The 16396-nt window shown below is 36.0% G+C and overlaps 2 protein-coding genes across 4 annotated transcripts; both read left to right on the forward strand.

Moving 5' to 3' along the window:
- Positions 1 to 594: 594 nt before the first annotated feature.
- Positions 595 to 11801, forward strand: LOC140764902 (mitogen-activated protein kinase kinase 3). 3 transcript variants are annotated; one of them, XM_073103739.1, is made up of 10 exons: positions 595 to 729; positions 1673 to 1829; positions 4021 to 4275; positions 4725 to 4943; positions 5036 to 5173; positions 5332 to 5499; positions 9056 to 9169; positions 10106 to 10213; positions 10496 to 10587; positions 11286 to 11801. In XM_073103739.1, exons 2-10 carry the CDS (start codon positions 1728 to 1730, stop codon positions 11647 to 11649), a joined length of 1560 nt encoding a protein of 519 aa, XP_072959840.1. In that variant the 5' UTR covers positions 595 to 729; positions 1673 to 1727; the 3' UTR covers positions 11650 to 11801. The 3 variants fall into 3 exon arrangements, with proteins under 3 accessions (XP_072959840.1, XP_072959842.1, XP_072959841.1); XM_073103740.1 differs by having other exon boundaries at positions 597 to 722; XM_073103741.1 differs by lacking the exon at positions 4021 to 4275.
- A 2491-nt stretch (positions 11802 to 14292) lies between these two features.
- On the forward strand, positions 14293 to 16196 carry LOC140764493 (peroxidase 5-like). Its single transcript, XM_073103080.1, has 2 exons — positions 14293 to 14574; positions 15366 to 16196. Exons 1-2 carry the CDS (start codon positions 14341 to 14343, stop codon positions 16194 to 16196), a joined length of 1065 nt encoding a protein of 354 aa, XP_072959181.1. The 5' UTR covers positions 14293 to 14340.
- Positions 16197 to 16396: the final 200 nt, after the last annotated feature.

A 16396-nucleotide genomic window follows, 5' to 3' on the forward strand; every position in this document is an offset into this window, starting at 1 on the left:
CGTGGAGTGAGGCCGGTGGAGGAGAGCCGAGGTCGACGAGGGAGGGCCGGTGGAGGAGAGCCAAGGTCGACGAGGAAGGGCCGGAGGAGGGAGGCGGTGGAAATGGGTGAGCCGGTGAGGCTGTGAGGGCTAGCAGTGAGGGCTAGCAGTGAGGGCGGCGCCGCGGGTAGCAGTGAGGTCGATGGAGATTTGGGGGAGTCGGGGAGATGGTGAGTAGATGAGAGATACAGGTAGGGTTTAGTAACTTTAGTTAAGTATTTATTAAGCGGGTAAACGGATATCCGTTATCCGAATCCGTATCCGATAAAATCAACTAAACCCGTATCCGTATCCGGATCCGGATTTTTTTTATCCATATCCGTATCCGGATCCGGATTTTTTTTATCCATATCAGGATTCGGATCCGGATATTTTTGGAAATAGCTATCCGTATCCGAATCCGGATCGGATAGGATTTTCCTATCCGTATCCGATCTGATCCGGATCGGATAGCGGGTCGGGTCGGACTTAATCCGACCCGTTTTCACCCCTAGCTGGAAGTCTGGAGACTTAGTATTAATGGGTCGGATCCCACCTAGACCCGATACCCAATAAGTTAAGTTTCTCTCCTCTCTCACGACAAAATCCACCCGTCTCTCTCTCTCTCCCGATGCTTCTCCCTCTCGATCCGACGACGGCAAGTAATTTTCCGGCGGGAGAGGCCTCCGGCGTTTAGTTCTCCGGTGAAGTGTAGAGTCTCTCTCTCTTTTCGTTAGGGCTTTTTTTTTTTCCTTTTCTTAATCTCTCTCTGCCTCTCTATCCCTTTCTCTTCCCTCCCTCTCCTCCCCTTCACTCCTCCTCTTCTCTCTCCATTTCTCCTCGCTGCTGTCGCAACCCTATCTTATCTGCTACTGTAGCCGAGAATGAGAGAGAGAGAGAGAGGGAGAGACTAGAGAGATATAGGGGGACGGGTGATTTTTCTTATTTTTTCTATCATTTTTTTTCTGAACTTTCTAGATTTTTCCTGCATATTACAACAATTGTTAAGATTATATATAATTTAAAAATAGTCCTATATACCAAAACAGCTGATACTGCTGATAAGACCGATCTCGACATCGATAATCGGAACCTTGGTGCTACCATGATTGCCAAATATAAGCAGCTTTAGTTTCCAATCGAAAGATATATCGAGAAAGATGATCCATCCGTAAGCGAATATGCAATTAATTTGACATGTTGATTAAAGTATTGACGTAGTTGATCCATGTAAAATTTCAACTTTTTTTTATGTTTGTTCCATTATTTTGGAACTATATAGGCGACAGCTAAACAAGCAACCTCTTTATCCATGTTGGTTAAATTTTCAGTCTTTTCCTTATTACCCTATTACTTTTGTTCCCTTCTGGACATAGTGGCGTCATATCTCAATTTGCTTAAGTAAATATTTTGTTTCTGATGTTGGGAAAATAGATCAATTTGGTATTTTTGATGTCTAGAGAAATAATAAACTTCTGAGAGAAGATAATAGAACCAAATCATCCTTGCTTTAAATTTTCATTTGTTTTCATGATGTCACTGAACTGTACCTTCAGTAGTCTCCATTAATTCAGACTTGAATATTGCATTTATTTAAATAGTAAGTGACAAAGATTTATGTTCTGTAATCTGTGTATCAAATCTCTTCTTGCAGGGTCATTGAGATGCTGCTCTCGGATTTGAACTTATATTAGATAGATAATGTCCTTATGGCTGGGCTTGAGGAGCTAAAAAAGAAATTGCAGCCCTTATTTGATGCGGAAAATGGGCTCATCAATGGAATGCCACTGGATCCATCTGATTCATACATGGTAAAACAATGTGAAAAATATTTAATGCCTTATTTGGAACTGAGAAGAAGATGGAGTAGCATTAAGCTAAATATTTTTGCGAACTTTTGATGAAAGAATAGTCACACCTACAATGTTGTTTCTGTTTTTTCTTCCTCAGTAGGTAAATTTTATAATATTTGACTATAAACATGGGGTCATTGATATGGAGAGATGGGTAGTGAGACTTTAGTTCATTAGAGAGGTCGCGCAGGGTAAAGAAACCCTTAGGAATTGTTAATGCTTTTGAATGAAACTTGAAATCTCAGTGACAAGTTCTTGAAGTGCTACCAATATTGTGTCAAAATTGGTAATAATCATTGAATTGATGAAGGAGAAATTGAATATGGCCCATGGAGCGTGATTGAATCTCAATAGGAGATCTAGAGTTTTTAATATGAGAAATTAACAGTTGACAAGAGAGGAAGATTGAGGAAATGGACAAGAATCATCATAAATAGGAGAAAGAAGGAAAAGCAGCAAAAAAAGGAGAAAGATTAGAGATTGAGGGGGTGAAGGTCTGATAGATTAGAAGATGAGGGCCAACTCTAGATTGTAATAAATTCTGTTTTCAGAAAATATGTTTACAGCATTATACATTTCCTCTCTGCTAGTCAATGAGATATATAGAACTGACTATACAACTTGGTTCCAAGTAATAGAACTTTGATCTTTTTTATACAAATAAATTTTTCTTAAAAACAGATTTTATTGCAGTAGGAATCAGATGTAAACAACCTCTCTTTATTAATGAATAAATTCTCTGAAAGATCAGCCTTTAGAGTAAATTGTGTTACCTGAGGACGAGGAGAGAATTAAGTTTTAGCTTGTAGAACCAAGGTAAAACAATACATGTAAAACCTTTGTTGAAAGCAGTAGTTCATCAAAGGGAAAAAGAAAGGAAAATGGAAGTGAAATGACTACTGGAACTGTGGGGAGGAAGGAGGGAAGATGCCCAATTGACTTGTGGGAGGTTAATGGATAAAGGGGAAAAGAGTAGTCTTAATCCACCCTACTGTGGGGAAGGAGAGAAGAGAAATGGAAATGTAAGGAAGAGGAGAAGAGAGACAAAAGGTTCTTATAAAGATGGCCAGTCTATGTAGTAAACAAATAAGGGAAAGATAGGGACACATGCTTATATCAGTCCTAGCACTCTTACCAACAGAAGAAACTGCAGTTGGAGCAAATATTAGATGTACCCATTCTTGGATGAGTAGATATTCAGCAGCGACATTCTAAAATTTGTTTCTTTTATATGGTTAGAACATTGTTTTTTTTTTTTTCCCTTTAATAATTTGGTACTTTTTCTTTTTCTGGGGACTCCCATATGAACTTCCTCTTGGCAATCAACAATTTATCGCCTGAATCAATAGGGTTCAACCATTAAATTTCATTTTATAAGTTTCTGTACTGCACCTAACTGTTTAGTACTGTTGGAAGTTGTAAAAACTGAAAAGTTGAAACACTTTTGGTTTTGGTTTGTGTGCTGTTTTTCCTTCAATTTGTGAAATGCTTTCTGGAATCGTATCACTGAAGCTTTTCCTTTTTGGATCTGAGATGGAAATATGATCAATAGAACATGATAAACTAACCATCTATGGATAAGATACAAGCTCCTCCTATGCATAGCTTTATTTTTTCCAGAGAGTTCAATTCTACTTCTTAAAAGTTTGAATGTAAGGCTGCCAGTTGATTGTATATAACTCACTAATTAGTTCAAAAATAAGCTAATAGAAATTAGTGATTTTTATATTTTACTTCTAACGCTTCCTCTCGCTTTTGGGCTGAGACATCTTCATGGGTCTAAGAAGTAAACTTATTTAAATAAGTGGATGTTTTATATCTTAAATGACAGATAGATCTTATAAGATTTAAACTCGCGACCTTTTCCCTAAAAACTTAAATTATTAAAGAATGGTGGTTTTTATATTTTATTCTAAAAGTTGCGAAAAGCTACTCGATCATCCCATTGAGCCTTTTCAAATCTCAATGTCTAGTTGACTTACTTAGTCAGCTGCTCCTGATCCATCGTTTGTTATACCTCATCCTTTGGATGCTTTGCTGTCCATGATTGTTTTGTAGCTTTTAATTACTCCTTATTGCCTTCTCTTTAATCAGGTGGAATCTTCTAGTGATACAATTTTTTCTTCTTCTAACTTCTGCTTTTATGAAGGTATCGGATGGTGGAACTTTGAACTTATTAAGCAGATCGTATGGGGTGTACAATATTAATGAGCTTGGCTTCCAAAAAAGCTCAACTGGGATAGCAGATGAGCCGGATAATAATGAAAAGACATATCGTTGTGCCTCTAATGATATGCATATTTTTGATGCCATAGGTTGTGGAGCAAGCAGTGTTGTTCAAAGAGCTATTTACATACCCATTCATCGAGTTTTGGCCCTAAAGAAGATAAATGTATTTGAGAAGGTTTAGATCCTCACTTCCTTTCTTCTTGTTAAGTGAGTCGGAAACAAAAAATGATATCTCATGTGCTTTGCAGAAAAGGAAAAGAAAAACTTAAGCTAGAATTTATTTGTGCCTCCATGTGAAAATGGAGATTGTCATAATATCATCATATGACTCTTTGCTACCCTTTGTGCCTCATAGTAGGGGACTCGAAACAAACATTTCTTAAATAAAATAGCTTATATATATTTCAATCATACAGGATACATTGGAATCGAGTGATTTTCTGCCTTCTCACTAATGTTTGGATGCTAATATTCACTGTCCATTAAATATTTTGTGGAACTTAGATGTTCCAAACTTCCAAATTTTCTTCCAAAGAATTTCTTCAGTCTTCCATATTTGTGGATGGTTACTAGCATTAAAGACTGCATCATCACATTTACACCTAGTTTTTTTTGACTCAAAAGGACAAAAGGCAGCAGCTTCTTAATGAGATAAGGACGTTATGTGAGGCATCTTGTTATCCTGGTTTAGTTGAATTCCACGGGGCATTTTATGCTCCTGACTCAGGACAAATAAGTATCGCTCTTGAATACATGGATGGAGGTTCCTTGGCAGATGTTCTTAGAGTGAAGAAGTTCATACCAGAGCCAATTCTTTCACATTTAGTCAAGAAATTGTTGGAAGTAAGTTTCTATCACTTTCTATTGTTGTCTACAGTTTGACTTCAGGTGGAAAAGCAATACTCGGTGAGTGATCATGACATTTAATTTTCAAGGGACTACGCTACTTGCATGGGGTAAGGCATCTAGTGCATAGAGATATAAAGCCAGCAAATTTGCTTGTAAATCTGAAGGGGGAGCCAAAGATCACTGACTTCGGCGTAAGCGCAGGTTTAGAGAATTCAATGGCTATGGTATGTCATTTATACAATTTAAACAAAAGTAAGCTTGTTTCATTTGCATAGGTCAGTATATTATTGCGAACTCATTTGCAACTTGTGCAACAGATTTTCTTAGACATAAAGATTAAGAAAGTATACAACTTTAATAAACCATATAAATCATTTGCCAGTGTGCTACTTTTGTTGGCACTGTCATTTACATGTCACCTGAGAGAATTCGAAATGAGAGCTACTCTTACCCTGCTGATATTTGGAGCCTTGGTTTAACCATTTTGGAATGTGGTACTGGGAGATTTCCATACACAGCAAATGAAGGGCCTGCCAATCTAATGCTGCAGGTGAGATGGTAATTTCTTTATTGTTTCTTCTACCATGCATGAGGTTTTGAACATCTGTGTTTTGATTCATGCAGAAAAAGTATAGCTAAAAACTAAAACCTTTTAATTTTTGGAGTGGCAAAAGGGGGATAAATTGTGTTTTTAATGGTCTGATCATCTATATCGTATATCTGGTACCAGTCGTAAACTATTACTCATAGGCCTTTTTGAGTAAGATTTACAATTGCATTTATATCATCCATGATACTTATTTTTGCTGCTCCTTTAGGACCTTTACTGATATACTTGCTTGTCTGAATAGCATAAGCAAAAGATGCTAATAAAATAAAAAAGATATACTGTACATGTACAAAAGTATTGTCATCCAGAGATCATATGGCAAGAAAAATCAACATATCGAAGGACCAGGAGTGCCGAGCCCACTATCTGCTAATTATAATGGCAACAACCCTCCATATTCTGGTAAACCTGAGCGATAGTTTGATTCTAGTTCAAGATGACAGCCACTATAAGCACTATTTTGAGGTGGTTAAAACGCATCACAGGAGGGTCACAAATCGAAACTACTGCTGCTATTGTAGCTACTATGACCATTTAGAACAATGGGCAGATATATTGTATTATTGAGGACTTTTCTTTAAGAAAGGCTATTAATGAATATTAGATTTAGAATCATATGAATTACCTATCAATGATTAGGCTATTGGAGACCCATTTCATGCTTGGTGATTACAAATTTAGAGATCTCGACTATATAATTGTGCTGAGATTATTGCAATGCGTACCTGTGCTCAGATTTGTAAATCCTTATCGTGAAGCCCTTACATGATTTCTTCTGAAGGAAGTGTTATTGCTTATGTGTGTTAACTCACCAATTACTTTAACCGCTTAAGTTGTTAGCCCTCATTCACTTCAGGAATAATTTTTTTATTTATTTTGGAATACAACTGCTTATTCCAGAATAACAGCTAAATATCATAATAATCTCATTTTAAAATATAAACACTATTCATAAAAAATTACCTCTTATATCACACACTAACTCACTTACTAAATTACCTTTGATATTTATTCCATCAACTTACTTTATATCAAATTAAAGAGTTTTCATGGTAATTTCATAAAAAATAAAACATATATTTTTTATATTTTTCTTCACTTTGTATCATATCAAAAGTAATTATTACACTTTTACTCTAGAATACAAATAAACATAAGAATACTTATTTTTAAAATAAAGTCTTTATTTTAGGAATAACAAAGAGGAATACTTATTCTAAAATTAATTTTATTTCTTAATTAAACGATGCCTTGGAGAATAGTGATTTTTATATTTTATAGGGTTAATTATATTTTGATCCCCTTAAATATCACTCTGTATCACATTCACCTCCTCAAAAAAAAAAAAAATGTAGACACCTACACCTTTTAAATTATCTAATTGTATTACCAAGCCCTCTTCGTTAATAAACTGTTAGAAATTTTGATAGAAATAATTTAAAATTTTCTACTAACTTAATAAATAAACAACAATACCCTTGATTTCCTTTTATATCCTTTTATCTTCTCTTTTAATGGTCTCTATAGCAATTTCTCCAAATATTACATTTTAGTGATAATTCCAATTATTACTGCTTTTTATATACAGTCTCTGAACTTTTTCTTCACCCCGCACACTCCCTGAACTAAAAATGTTTTTGGTTTAGGGGTCTATGTAATTACCTTTATTTTTGTTTAAGGTAATATATGGATATATTTTTTAGTTCACAAGGTGTATGTGACTAACAAAAAAGTTCAGGGAGTATATGTGAAAAGTATTCAGGGGGTCTAAATGAAATTATTCTTAAATTTTAAACCGGTATTCTCTAATTACTTCAAAATCTACTTATAACTAGAGAGAGAAAATAGTAAGGATACTTTTGTTCATCTAATTAGTTATCTATTTTTTAATATTTTTTAAACAGAATTTTTAATGGAGGGGTTTAGTGATACAATTAGATAATTTACGGAGTGTATGTATTCACTATTTTTCTTAAGGGGGTGAAAGTGATATAAAATGATAGTTGAGGCAGTCAAAATATAATTAACCTAATTCTAGATTCTAATATTTTTCCTTACTTTTGAGCTTGAGACATTATAAGTCCAAGAAGTTAACTTAACTTTAATAGCTAGAGACTTTTAGATTTTAATAGTATATGAGTTTAGCAGCATTTGAATTCAGGGCATTTGCTTTGATACCATGTTAATTCAACGATTATTTTAAAAGCTTAAGCTATCAGATAATAGTATTTTTATATTTCATGTTCTAACAAGTAACAAGGTGGAATGCACCCCAATGGCTGATAAAAGACAAAGGTTAACTTGGAAAAGAGTGGAAAAGAAATGACAATCCTGCTCCGATGGACATTAGTAAGATGGAGCTTAGAAAAAAGATTTCATGTAGTTGTTCACAATATATTAGGGTGTTGCTCTATTAATACCAAAACATTGTTATTTGCTATTGTAATTCTTATTTGTTACGGGGATTGGTTAACGTGTTGTTATTTGTTATAACTTATAAGCACTTGCTTGATTGGATGGTAGTATTGGTCGACCCCAATCATGATGTATACATGTAGTTCTTTAGTCATTTATTTATTTATTGGGAGTTGAGTTAAAATAATCCCATGTATTAGGGCTTTAATACTCTAATGATGCACAAGATGGTGCCATATTCAGGTAGGATTTGGATGGGGTGTTTTTCATGTAGACTCTTTCTTGAAGATCTGTGACATAACATGACCATAGAATTTTGGAATGTTTAGAAACCAGAAGTAAATCAATTAATGATATCTAGAGCTCCTACCTTAGCTTCAATAGTTCATAATTACAATTTAGTGGCTGATGAAGATTTTACTCAATTGAGGTTTAGGAAATTCTATCTCAGTTCTCCCTTGCTTTAGGATAAAGTGGTTCTAAACTGCAACTTAAAACAAATTATGTGAGAAGTTTGCTTGATTAGCTTGCGCATAATCAACCCAATCAAAATGGTATTGTTCTTAGATTGTTAAAGGGGCTCATGTTGTATGAGTATTTCTGGATTTAAATCCTAACAACACTAGTTTAATTTGGAGATAATTAAGTTCCGCTTCTCTCATTAAAAAAAAAAAATCAACCCAATCAGGTTAATTCTATCCATGTCCAGCTTGCTGCTCTTCTGTTTTTCTGATTATCTTTTGGAATATGTTGAATCATGAACTTAGTATGCTTAAGTCATCTGCATCACTTTCCCCTTGGAGTAATTTGCTAATGATGATTCTGTTGATAATGAATATAATGGTCTCAAGATTATCTCTGAGCAAAGCTTCAGAAAGGAAGACAGTATTCTCACAAAAAGTGAAAAAAGTTCAGCTCTACTTTCAGGATTGAATTATCTGCTCATTACTCTTAAGGACTATCATAGAAATAGTTGCAGTATTACTAGTGTATTGTGAGGTCATCCTTCCTCAGTATCATTTTACACATTTCCTTTTCGCTAAATTAACACCTTTTTGGTTCCTCTTATTTGTGCTAACAGATATTGTACGATGTATCACCAACACCTCCAAAAGACAAATTTTCGTTGGAATTCTGCTCATTTGTTGATGCTTGCTTGCAGAAAGATCCTGGTGCAAGGCCAACAGCTGACCAGGTAATAGAAATTGAAGTTGTTTACTTTGTATTGATTTGCAATAAGTTTCCATTTGCTGGGTGTTTTCTCTTCTTTTGTCTTAGAAATTTGAGTAGTCTTCTTGCTGAGCTAGTGCCTTTGGTTAAATGTAGAGTGAATTAAGCATTGTGGGTTAGGCACTTCTGTTGTCTGTACACTTGGTTGCAGTAATTACTGTAAAGTGAAAACTTCATGATGTTGTATCTTTGGTCAGATCCTGTGTATAATAGCACTAATTTTGTTCTATCTCATTAGGCCTATAATTGGTTTTGTCAAAAAAAAAAAAAAAAGTGATATTTCTAATGAAGCCTAAAATGTCTCTGGTTGGTTATGGCCTTATGGGTTTCCAGCTGGTGACAAGCTGGTCATGATGGGTGTTAAATTGATGTAATTTTGTAATTCAACTTTAAAATCTAAAACCCTGTTAGTCTTGTTAGTACTTAGTAGGTGTTTTGCTAGGGTTGGACTGTAAATAGAAAAAGAGGCAATGAGCTTAAATTTGGTGGGGCTGCTTACCCATCCTTAACTGATCCAGTTGCATACCTGAAAGCCAGCAAACTGTTGTTTTTCCCTCTGTTCATCTTTCTTTCTGGAATCTGCAATCTGTTTCTTGTCTGGTTTTAAGTTTTTAATGGACTTTTTTAGTAATTTCCTAGCTCCATGTTGCTCAGTTGGAAATCTACCAAAGCATAATCTAATATCAAAGTGGCACTTCTGCAAGATGCGATCTGTTACTCTAATGAAAGCAAAAGAAACAAATTTAATTTGCTCTTTCCAATTTAAATATGTTAGACTTTTTTTAATTAGGTTCTTAGGAGCTGTGGTATCGCATATAGATTTATCATAATTTATTTATCATAGTTTTGCAATTTTACATGATCATTGTACTTGATTTTCTTAATACTGTACATATTGCAGCTTTTGTCTCACCCATTCATCACAAAGTATGAGAATGACAATGTAGACTTGACAGCGTATGTTAACAGCATTGTTGATCTGACGAAGAGATTAAAGGATACAGCAGATGTAAGCCCCTTGAATGTTGTCATTGTTGATTTTCTTTCTTCGGTTAATAACATAGAACTAAATGTGTGGATGATAATGCCATGTTGAATACTATCAGAAGATTCTGGATCATGCACTGAAGATGCCAGGCCGGCTCATCTATTTGATGCTATGCCTGTCGATTTCTGTATATGGATAATAAGTATTTTGCATAGTATGTTATAAGTTATAACCAAAAGAAGAACTTTCAAGATTGTGTTACTAGTACCAATGGTTGATGCATGCATTTGTTTTGCTAAGCAGATGCTTACTGTACACTACTACTTGCTTTTTGATGGTTCTGACGGGCTTTGGCATCATATAAGGACATTTTATTCTGAAGGTTCTACTTTCAGGTACTGGTGCTTTAATTTTTATTTTATTTGAGTGAATGGAGATGTTATCTATGCAAAAGACTGGAATTGAATTTTTTAATTACAGTTAGGTATTCAAATTATGAAGAATCCTGTGTACTTATAGCAGAGTAACCATATTCTGCAAACCACCAGTAAAAGGATAAAAAAGAAGAAATGCATGCTTCTAAATTCTAATGTCAAGCTTGACTTGCAAAGAAGCATTTTCTTGAGATCCATCACTGTTGGATCAGCTATGTTAATCTAGTTATGATTCATGAATGGTGTAATTCCATTATTTTTTATTACCTGTTGCCCTAATGGTGACGATGAATATTGGAGATATGCAGTAGTTATATAATATTAAGACTTTCTTTTCAGTTCTAATTACGCCTCTGATAGATGAATTTCTTTTATTCTGAAACTTACATTCCTTCGTTCTTGTCTAGTTTAGAACCAGAGGTAAAATGGAAATCTAGCTATTTGTGTGTGTGTGTGTTGAAAATCACTATAAGTATATAACTGATTATCTGGATCAACGATTCCTGAACATGTGAAATTCTGCATTCTATTTTTCTTCTTTGTTAGGAGATGTAGAAATCATTTTAAACATGGGTTGTTTGAATTTTTTTATCTGGAGAAAGATGCAATCTAGAGCTCTTTCCAAGTATTATCTTTTAATATGATATTTGTTCTATTAGCTTCTCAGGGAAACTCTATGTTGGGCAGAATGATATATTTGCAAAATTATCAGATATAAGAAGAAAGTTAGCGGGTGATCGGTCTTCTGAGAAACTTGTACATGTTGTTGAAAAGCTTCAGTGTCGTCCCCATGGGCATGGTGGGGTTGCAATTCGCGCGTCAGGATCCTTTATTGTTGGGACTCACTTTCTTATATGTGGAGATGGGATGCAAGCTGAAGGCATGCCCAATTTTGAAGATCTTTCACTTGATATTGCTAGTAAGCGAATAGGTACTTTTCATGAGCAGTTCATCCTGGAACCAGGAACTGCCATTGGATGTTTCATCATAGCTAAGCAAGAATTGTACATACAACAACCTTGAGAACACCTCTTATTTAAGGTCAGTCATGCTTATAAGTGACAAGGATTTGGGCTTTTTAGATCTCGAATATGCTTGAGACCAAAATTGTCAGCATCTATATTATTGATGCTGTCATTATTGTTATTTTTATTATTATTATTGTTACTGGTTAAGTAGGTGCATCTCATCATTCATCTGAATAGAGATCAACAAATCAGCATTAGATTTTTACATTTTACATAGCAAAGGGAAAACATGATGACTGCTGCTTTATTTATCATGCAACTCTGATCCGCTTGAACTGTCTTTGCTCCCCATTTATGCTGTTAATATCGGTTTTATATACTCTGATCACAGCGATAACAATTGCCGAAGCAGATTGCAGAGCCCAGAGCTCTGTTTTCTTCTAATGTGTTATCCTGAAGGGAACTTCGCATCAGTAGTTATTACTTTTCGCCGCCGTTTCTGCACTGTGGTATATTGCAAGTTCAAATCTCTTTTGTTCCATGTATAAAACTCAAAAGGTTTATTCTATCTCGCTATGAAGCTTTCTGTTGTTGTGTGCTTTGGGGACAAATTCAATGAAAGAATACTTTCATTGTTCTCATGCACGAGAAAGAATTAGCTGTAGTGGGTTCTTGTACAGTGTATGACTCTTTTTTAGATTTAGTATTTTTTTAATATTAAATTTTAAAATTAGTAGCTCTTTCAAATTATTTATAAATTATTAGGTTTTTCTCCTGTCATTTGCCACCTCATTTAAAGCTCTCCTCCATCTCTCTCGTCTTTCTTTTTCTCCCACCTCTCATCCATTCAAAACCATCTCCTCTCTACCTCTCATCGAACTTTCTTCGTTTACCTACTTCAAAATCCTCTCTCTGTTCCTTTCCTTTTCCATTCCACCACTACCATTCTCCTCTCCATTGCATCGCCATTTCTTTTCTGCTCTCTTGCATCACCATTCTCCCTACGGTGACGATGGAGAGGAGAGGAGAGAAGAGAAGAGAGGAGAGGAAGAAGTGGGCGGGGTGGGGGTGGAGAGGAAAGGTGGCTTTGATTGAATGAGATGTTATAGAGAAAGCTGGATGTCAAGGTACCATGCTGACCATGAACCTGAACAACTTCAACATCATCGACGCCTCCAAAATTTGCCATGGACTTCCTAACATTCCGTCCCTCCGCTGCTCACCGATGATGTTGACATGCTGCTATGCCTTCTCTGCTGCAAAGGTTCTCACGACGGAGATGTCCTCCTCTCCAGAGCCCACCGCATATCCTTCAGTACTCGAAAACATTAAACCTTGCTATGATATCACGTTAAATTTACCAAAAATACTCTATATAAATATTTATTATTTGACTCCTATATTTTATTTTTAATATCTCAAGCATACCGTCGTTAATTTTTTTTAAGGATCAGTTACCATATAAATAAGTTAAGTTAACGATTAGACAGAGACGATATCTTATGAGTAAAGACTGAAGAGGTCAGATAGAGTGAGGAGAGAGAATTAACCAGAGTGAATCCTCATCTTTCATGGTGGCTGGTGAAGAGCGAGCGAGGGAGAGTCAGAGAGTGAAGAGGGAATTATTACGAGATGGTTTAAAAGGTCTGATAGCCGAGTAGGGTTTATTATTTACTAAGTGTAGTATGCAGGTAAATGGATAACCACTATCCATATTTGAAATAAATAACCCATAAGCATATGACATATCCATAACCATTTTTTTCATTCTACCCATATTCATATCTATATTCGGTCGAGTAAGATTCAGTTGGATAATAGGTTGAGTTGGAATTAATTTGACCCGTTTTTATTCCTAGATAGTGCTCTAATGGTTAAAAAAATTTGATGTTATACGAGTATTTCTATGCTTCAATTTCAATAACATCGGTTTAATTTAGATAACATTAAGTTTCCACCTAAAAAAAAAGGAGAAATGTTTAGGGTCCTCAAATTTAATATATTTTAAAATATTATTAATGATTAAGAGTTTTTATCAAATTTTTGACTAACTTCTTTATCCAAATGATCTCGCTATCAAACTAATTGTCTAGAAAGCTCTTTTTGGACACATCAACAGTGAACAAAAGGCTCAACAGAAAATACCAAATTCCTCAATCTTTTATTATAAGATGTAAAGCATTACAATTATATACAAACCAATAATTTTGTCATCGTCTTATCTATCTACGAGAATTACACGCAGATTTGAGAACATGTGAGGAAACTGAAGATAGAAGATTTGATTCATATTTATTTCATCTAAATCTAAATTTAGTAGTTTCTCAAGATTATCCTATAGTAATGTGATAAACCTCTCATATTTATCCAATTAACAAACAAATATATATCAAGGAATAACTTCCTTTTGTTATGAAGTTTGAACGGTGAGCTATTTGAATAAATAAGGTACCAACTTTGGTTAAAAAAGAATAAAAGAAAAACCCTCTTCTCTCTTCTATACATTTAACAACATCCATTCATGCTCGGGAGGTTGCAAACGATCTATTGACCAATTCTTTCTCTTATGACCAATAGACTGACCTCAAAAGAACAAAAAAACCTTCCTAATTCTTAGCACCATTAAATACAACAAGGCCGAAGGCAAAACTAACCAATCTTTGTATAAATCTTTCATCTCCCAACAACATCAGTTTGCTTAATTTCTTCTCAGCTTCTTCGGAAGAGGCTAATCTTTGCTGTCGCCATGAACTACTACTATAAGGTGCTTGTTGGTATCTTCTCCCTCATTTTAGCTCAGTATTCTTCAAATTCTTCGGTGGTTGGCCGGCAAACGTCGGGCCTCCGGGTGGGGTTTTATGACTCCACCTGCCCCAGTGCCGAAGATGTTGTGCGTCAAATAGTCACAATGCAATACAAGATGGATCCGACCATCGCCGCCGGCCTCCTCCGCCTCCATTTCCACGACTGTTTCGTCCACGTGAGTCATCCTCATCTCTATGCACTTACCTATGTTTGGATGAAAGAGTATGCTTGATTTTTAACTTATCTTCTTGTCTTTTAAGCTTACATGACACCAAGTTGCAAGAGTGTAAAATGACATAATTACTCTTATAAAAATATAAAATAGTATAATAGTAGTTGGTCATATTTGCAATTTGTTTATAGCAAAAAAGATTTATTAACACTAATTGAAATTATTTTCTCTCTCTTCTGACTTTTTTTTTTAATTCATTCAAACATGATGTTAATGTTATTAGTTTCTTGTTGAGCTATATGTTAGGGTTAGCATTATATTGCTGATACAATATATAATCGATAAGTAAGATGCCCTACATCTACATGGCAAGTTTGTAATTGAGCATATAGCTTAATTAATATTCATCATCTTTTTATATGTTATAGTTTTATCCTCACTTACTGTCATAAAAGCTTAGGCCTAGTTTCTACATGGAATATAGTTGAAAAATGAATTGCAATTTCTATTTGTTATTATAATTTTTATGATCACTTATAATTTTGAAGTAAGAGTGTAACAATTATTTTTAACTTGATACAGAGTAAATGAAAATTATAATAAATATCTTTTGATGTGATATAAAATAGATTGATATGATATATATCAAGAGTAAATTAACTAGATGAGTGTTTAGTATACTAGAGTCCAGAATAAAAAAGAATTATTCATTAAGTGAATGGGAACTTAAAAGCTTTTGAGGTAAACGTAAGAATAGAATAATATATTTCATGCATGCATTTCTTCCTTCTTAGGGTTGCGATGCATCAATCCTGCTCGACGTCACGCCAACCGGCGAGCCCGTGGAGAAGGCCTCGTTGGCGAACGGCCTCACCCTCCGCGGCGCAGACGTCATCGACCAGGCGAAGGCCGTCCTAGAGTCGCGGTGCCCCGCGACGGTCTCATGCGCCGATATCCTCACCTTCGCCGCCCGCGAGGCCGTCGTCCTCTCCGGCCTCCGCTCCTACCGGGTCCCCTCTGGCCGCCGCGACGGCACCGTCTCCCGCGCCGCCGACGTCATTTCGAACGTTCCCCTGCCCTACTCCACCGTGGAGCAGCTCACCGCTCTCTTCTCCGAGAAGAACCTCTCCCACAGCGAGATGGTCATCCTCTCCGGCGCCCACTCCATCGGCGGCGCCCACTGCCTCTCCTTCTCCAACCGGCTCTACAACTTCACACCGGAAGAACCCCAAGACACGCGGCTGGACTACACCTTGGCCTCGCAGCTGAAGAAAACCTGCGGCCCGCCACCACCCAATGACGACTCGGCCCTGGGCCCAAAAGTCGACTTCGACCAGAACTCATCGCTGACGCTCGACACGTCCTACTACATCGGGTTGCAGACCGGGAGGGGACTGCTCGCGTCGGATCAGGAGATGATGGACGATCGGAGGGCGAGCACTATAATCGGACGCATGGTGGACAATCCGGCGAGGTGGCAGCGGAAGTTCCGCAAGGCGATGGCCAAGCTCGGGACCACCGGCGTGCTCGTCGGCGACGAGGGGCAGGTTAGGACGACCTGTAGGTTTGTTAACTCGGAGGAGTTCAACACTGTGGTTAAACTCCCAGTCGGAGGGATTTTGTAAGCTGTTTAATTATTGGCAATTTTTTATTCGTCATCCTCTTTTTGGCGTTATTTCTGTTTTTTCTCTCTCTCACTTTTCTAAATCGATTTCTATTTTTTTTATTATAATTCTATAAATTAATTCTTAGGTTAACTTTAGCCTAATTATACATAACGAAATAAGATTTTCTAATGACTTTTTCTTAAACATAATTTTTAAAA

This window comes from Typha angustifolia, chromosome 8 (assembly GCF_048772165.1).
Source record: "Typha angustifolia cultivar Huaian chromosome 8, ASM4877216v1, whole genome shotgun sequence".
Taxonomy (NCBI): Eukaryota; Viridiplantae; Streptophyta; class Magnoliopsida; order Poales; family Typhaceae; genus Typha; species Typha angustifolia.

What these genes read in the sequence shown, in the direction of transcription:
- LOC140764902 (XM_073103739.1), top strand. Translation starts at nt 1,728, where the DNA reads ATGGCTGGGCTTGAGGAGCTAAAAAAGAAATTGCAGCCCTTATTTGAT. An exon ending in ATCCATCTGATTCATACATG is followed by an intron (nt 1,830 to 4,020) that starts GTAAAACAATGT and finishes GCTTTTATGAAG; the next exon opens with GTATCGGATGGTGGAACTTT. An exon ending in GATTAAAGGATACAGCAGAT is followed by an intron (nt 10,214 to 10,495) that starts GTAAGCCCCTTG and finishes TTTGCTAAGCAG; the next exon opens with ATGCTTACTGTACACTACTA.
- LOC140764493 (XM_073103080.1), top strand. Translation starts at nt 14,341, where the DNA reads ATGAACTACTACTATAAGGTGCTTGTTGGTATCTTCTCCCTCATTTTA. An exon ending in TCCACGACTGTTTCGTCCAC is followed by an intron (nt 14,575 to 15,365) that starts GTGAGTCATCCT and finishes CTTCCTTCTTAG; the next exon opens with GGTTGCGATGCATCAATCCT.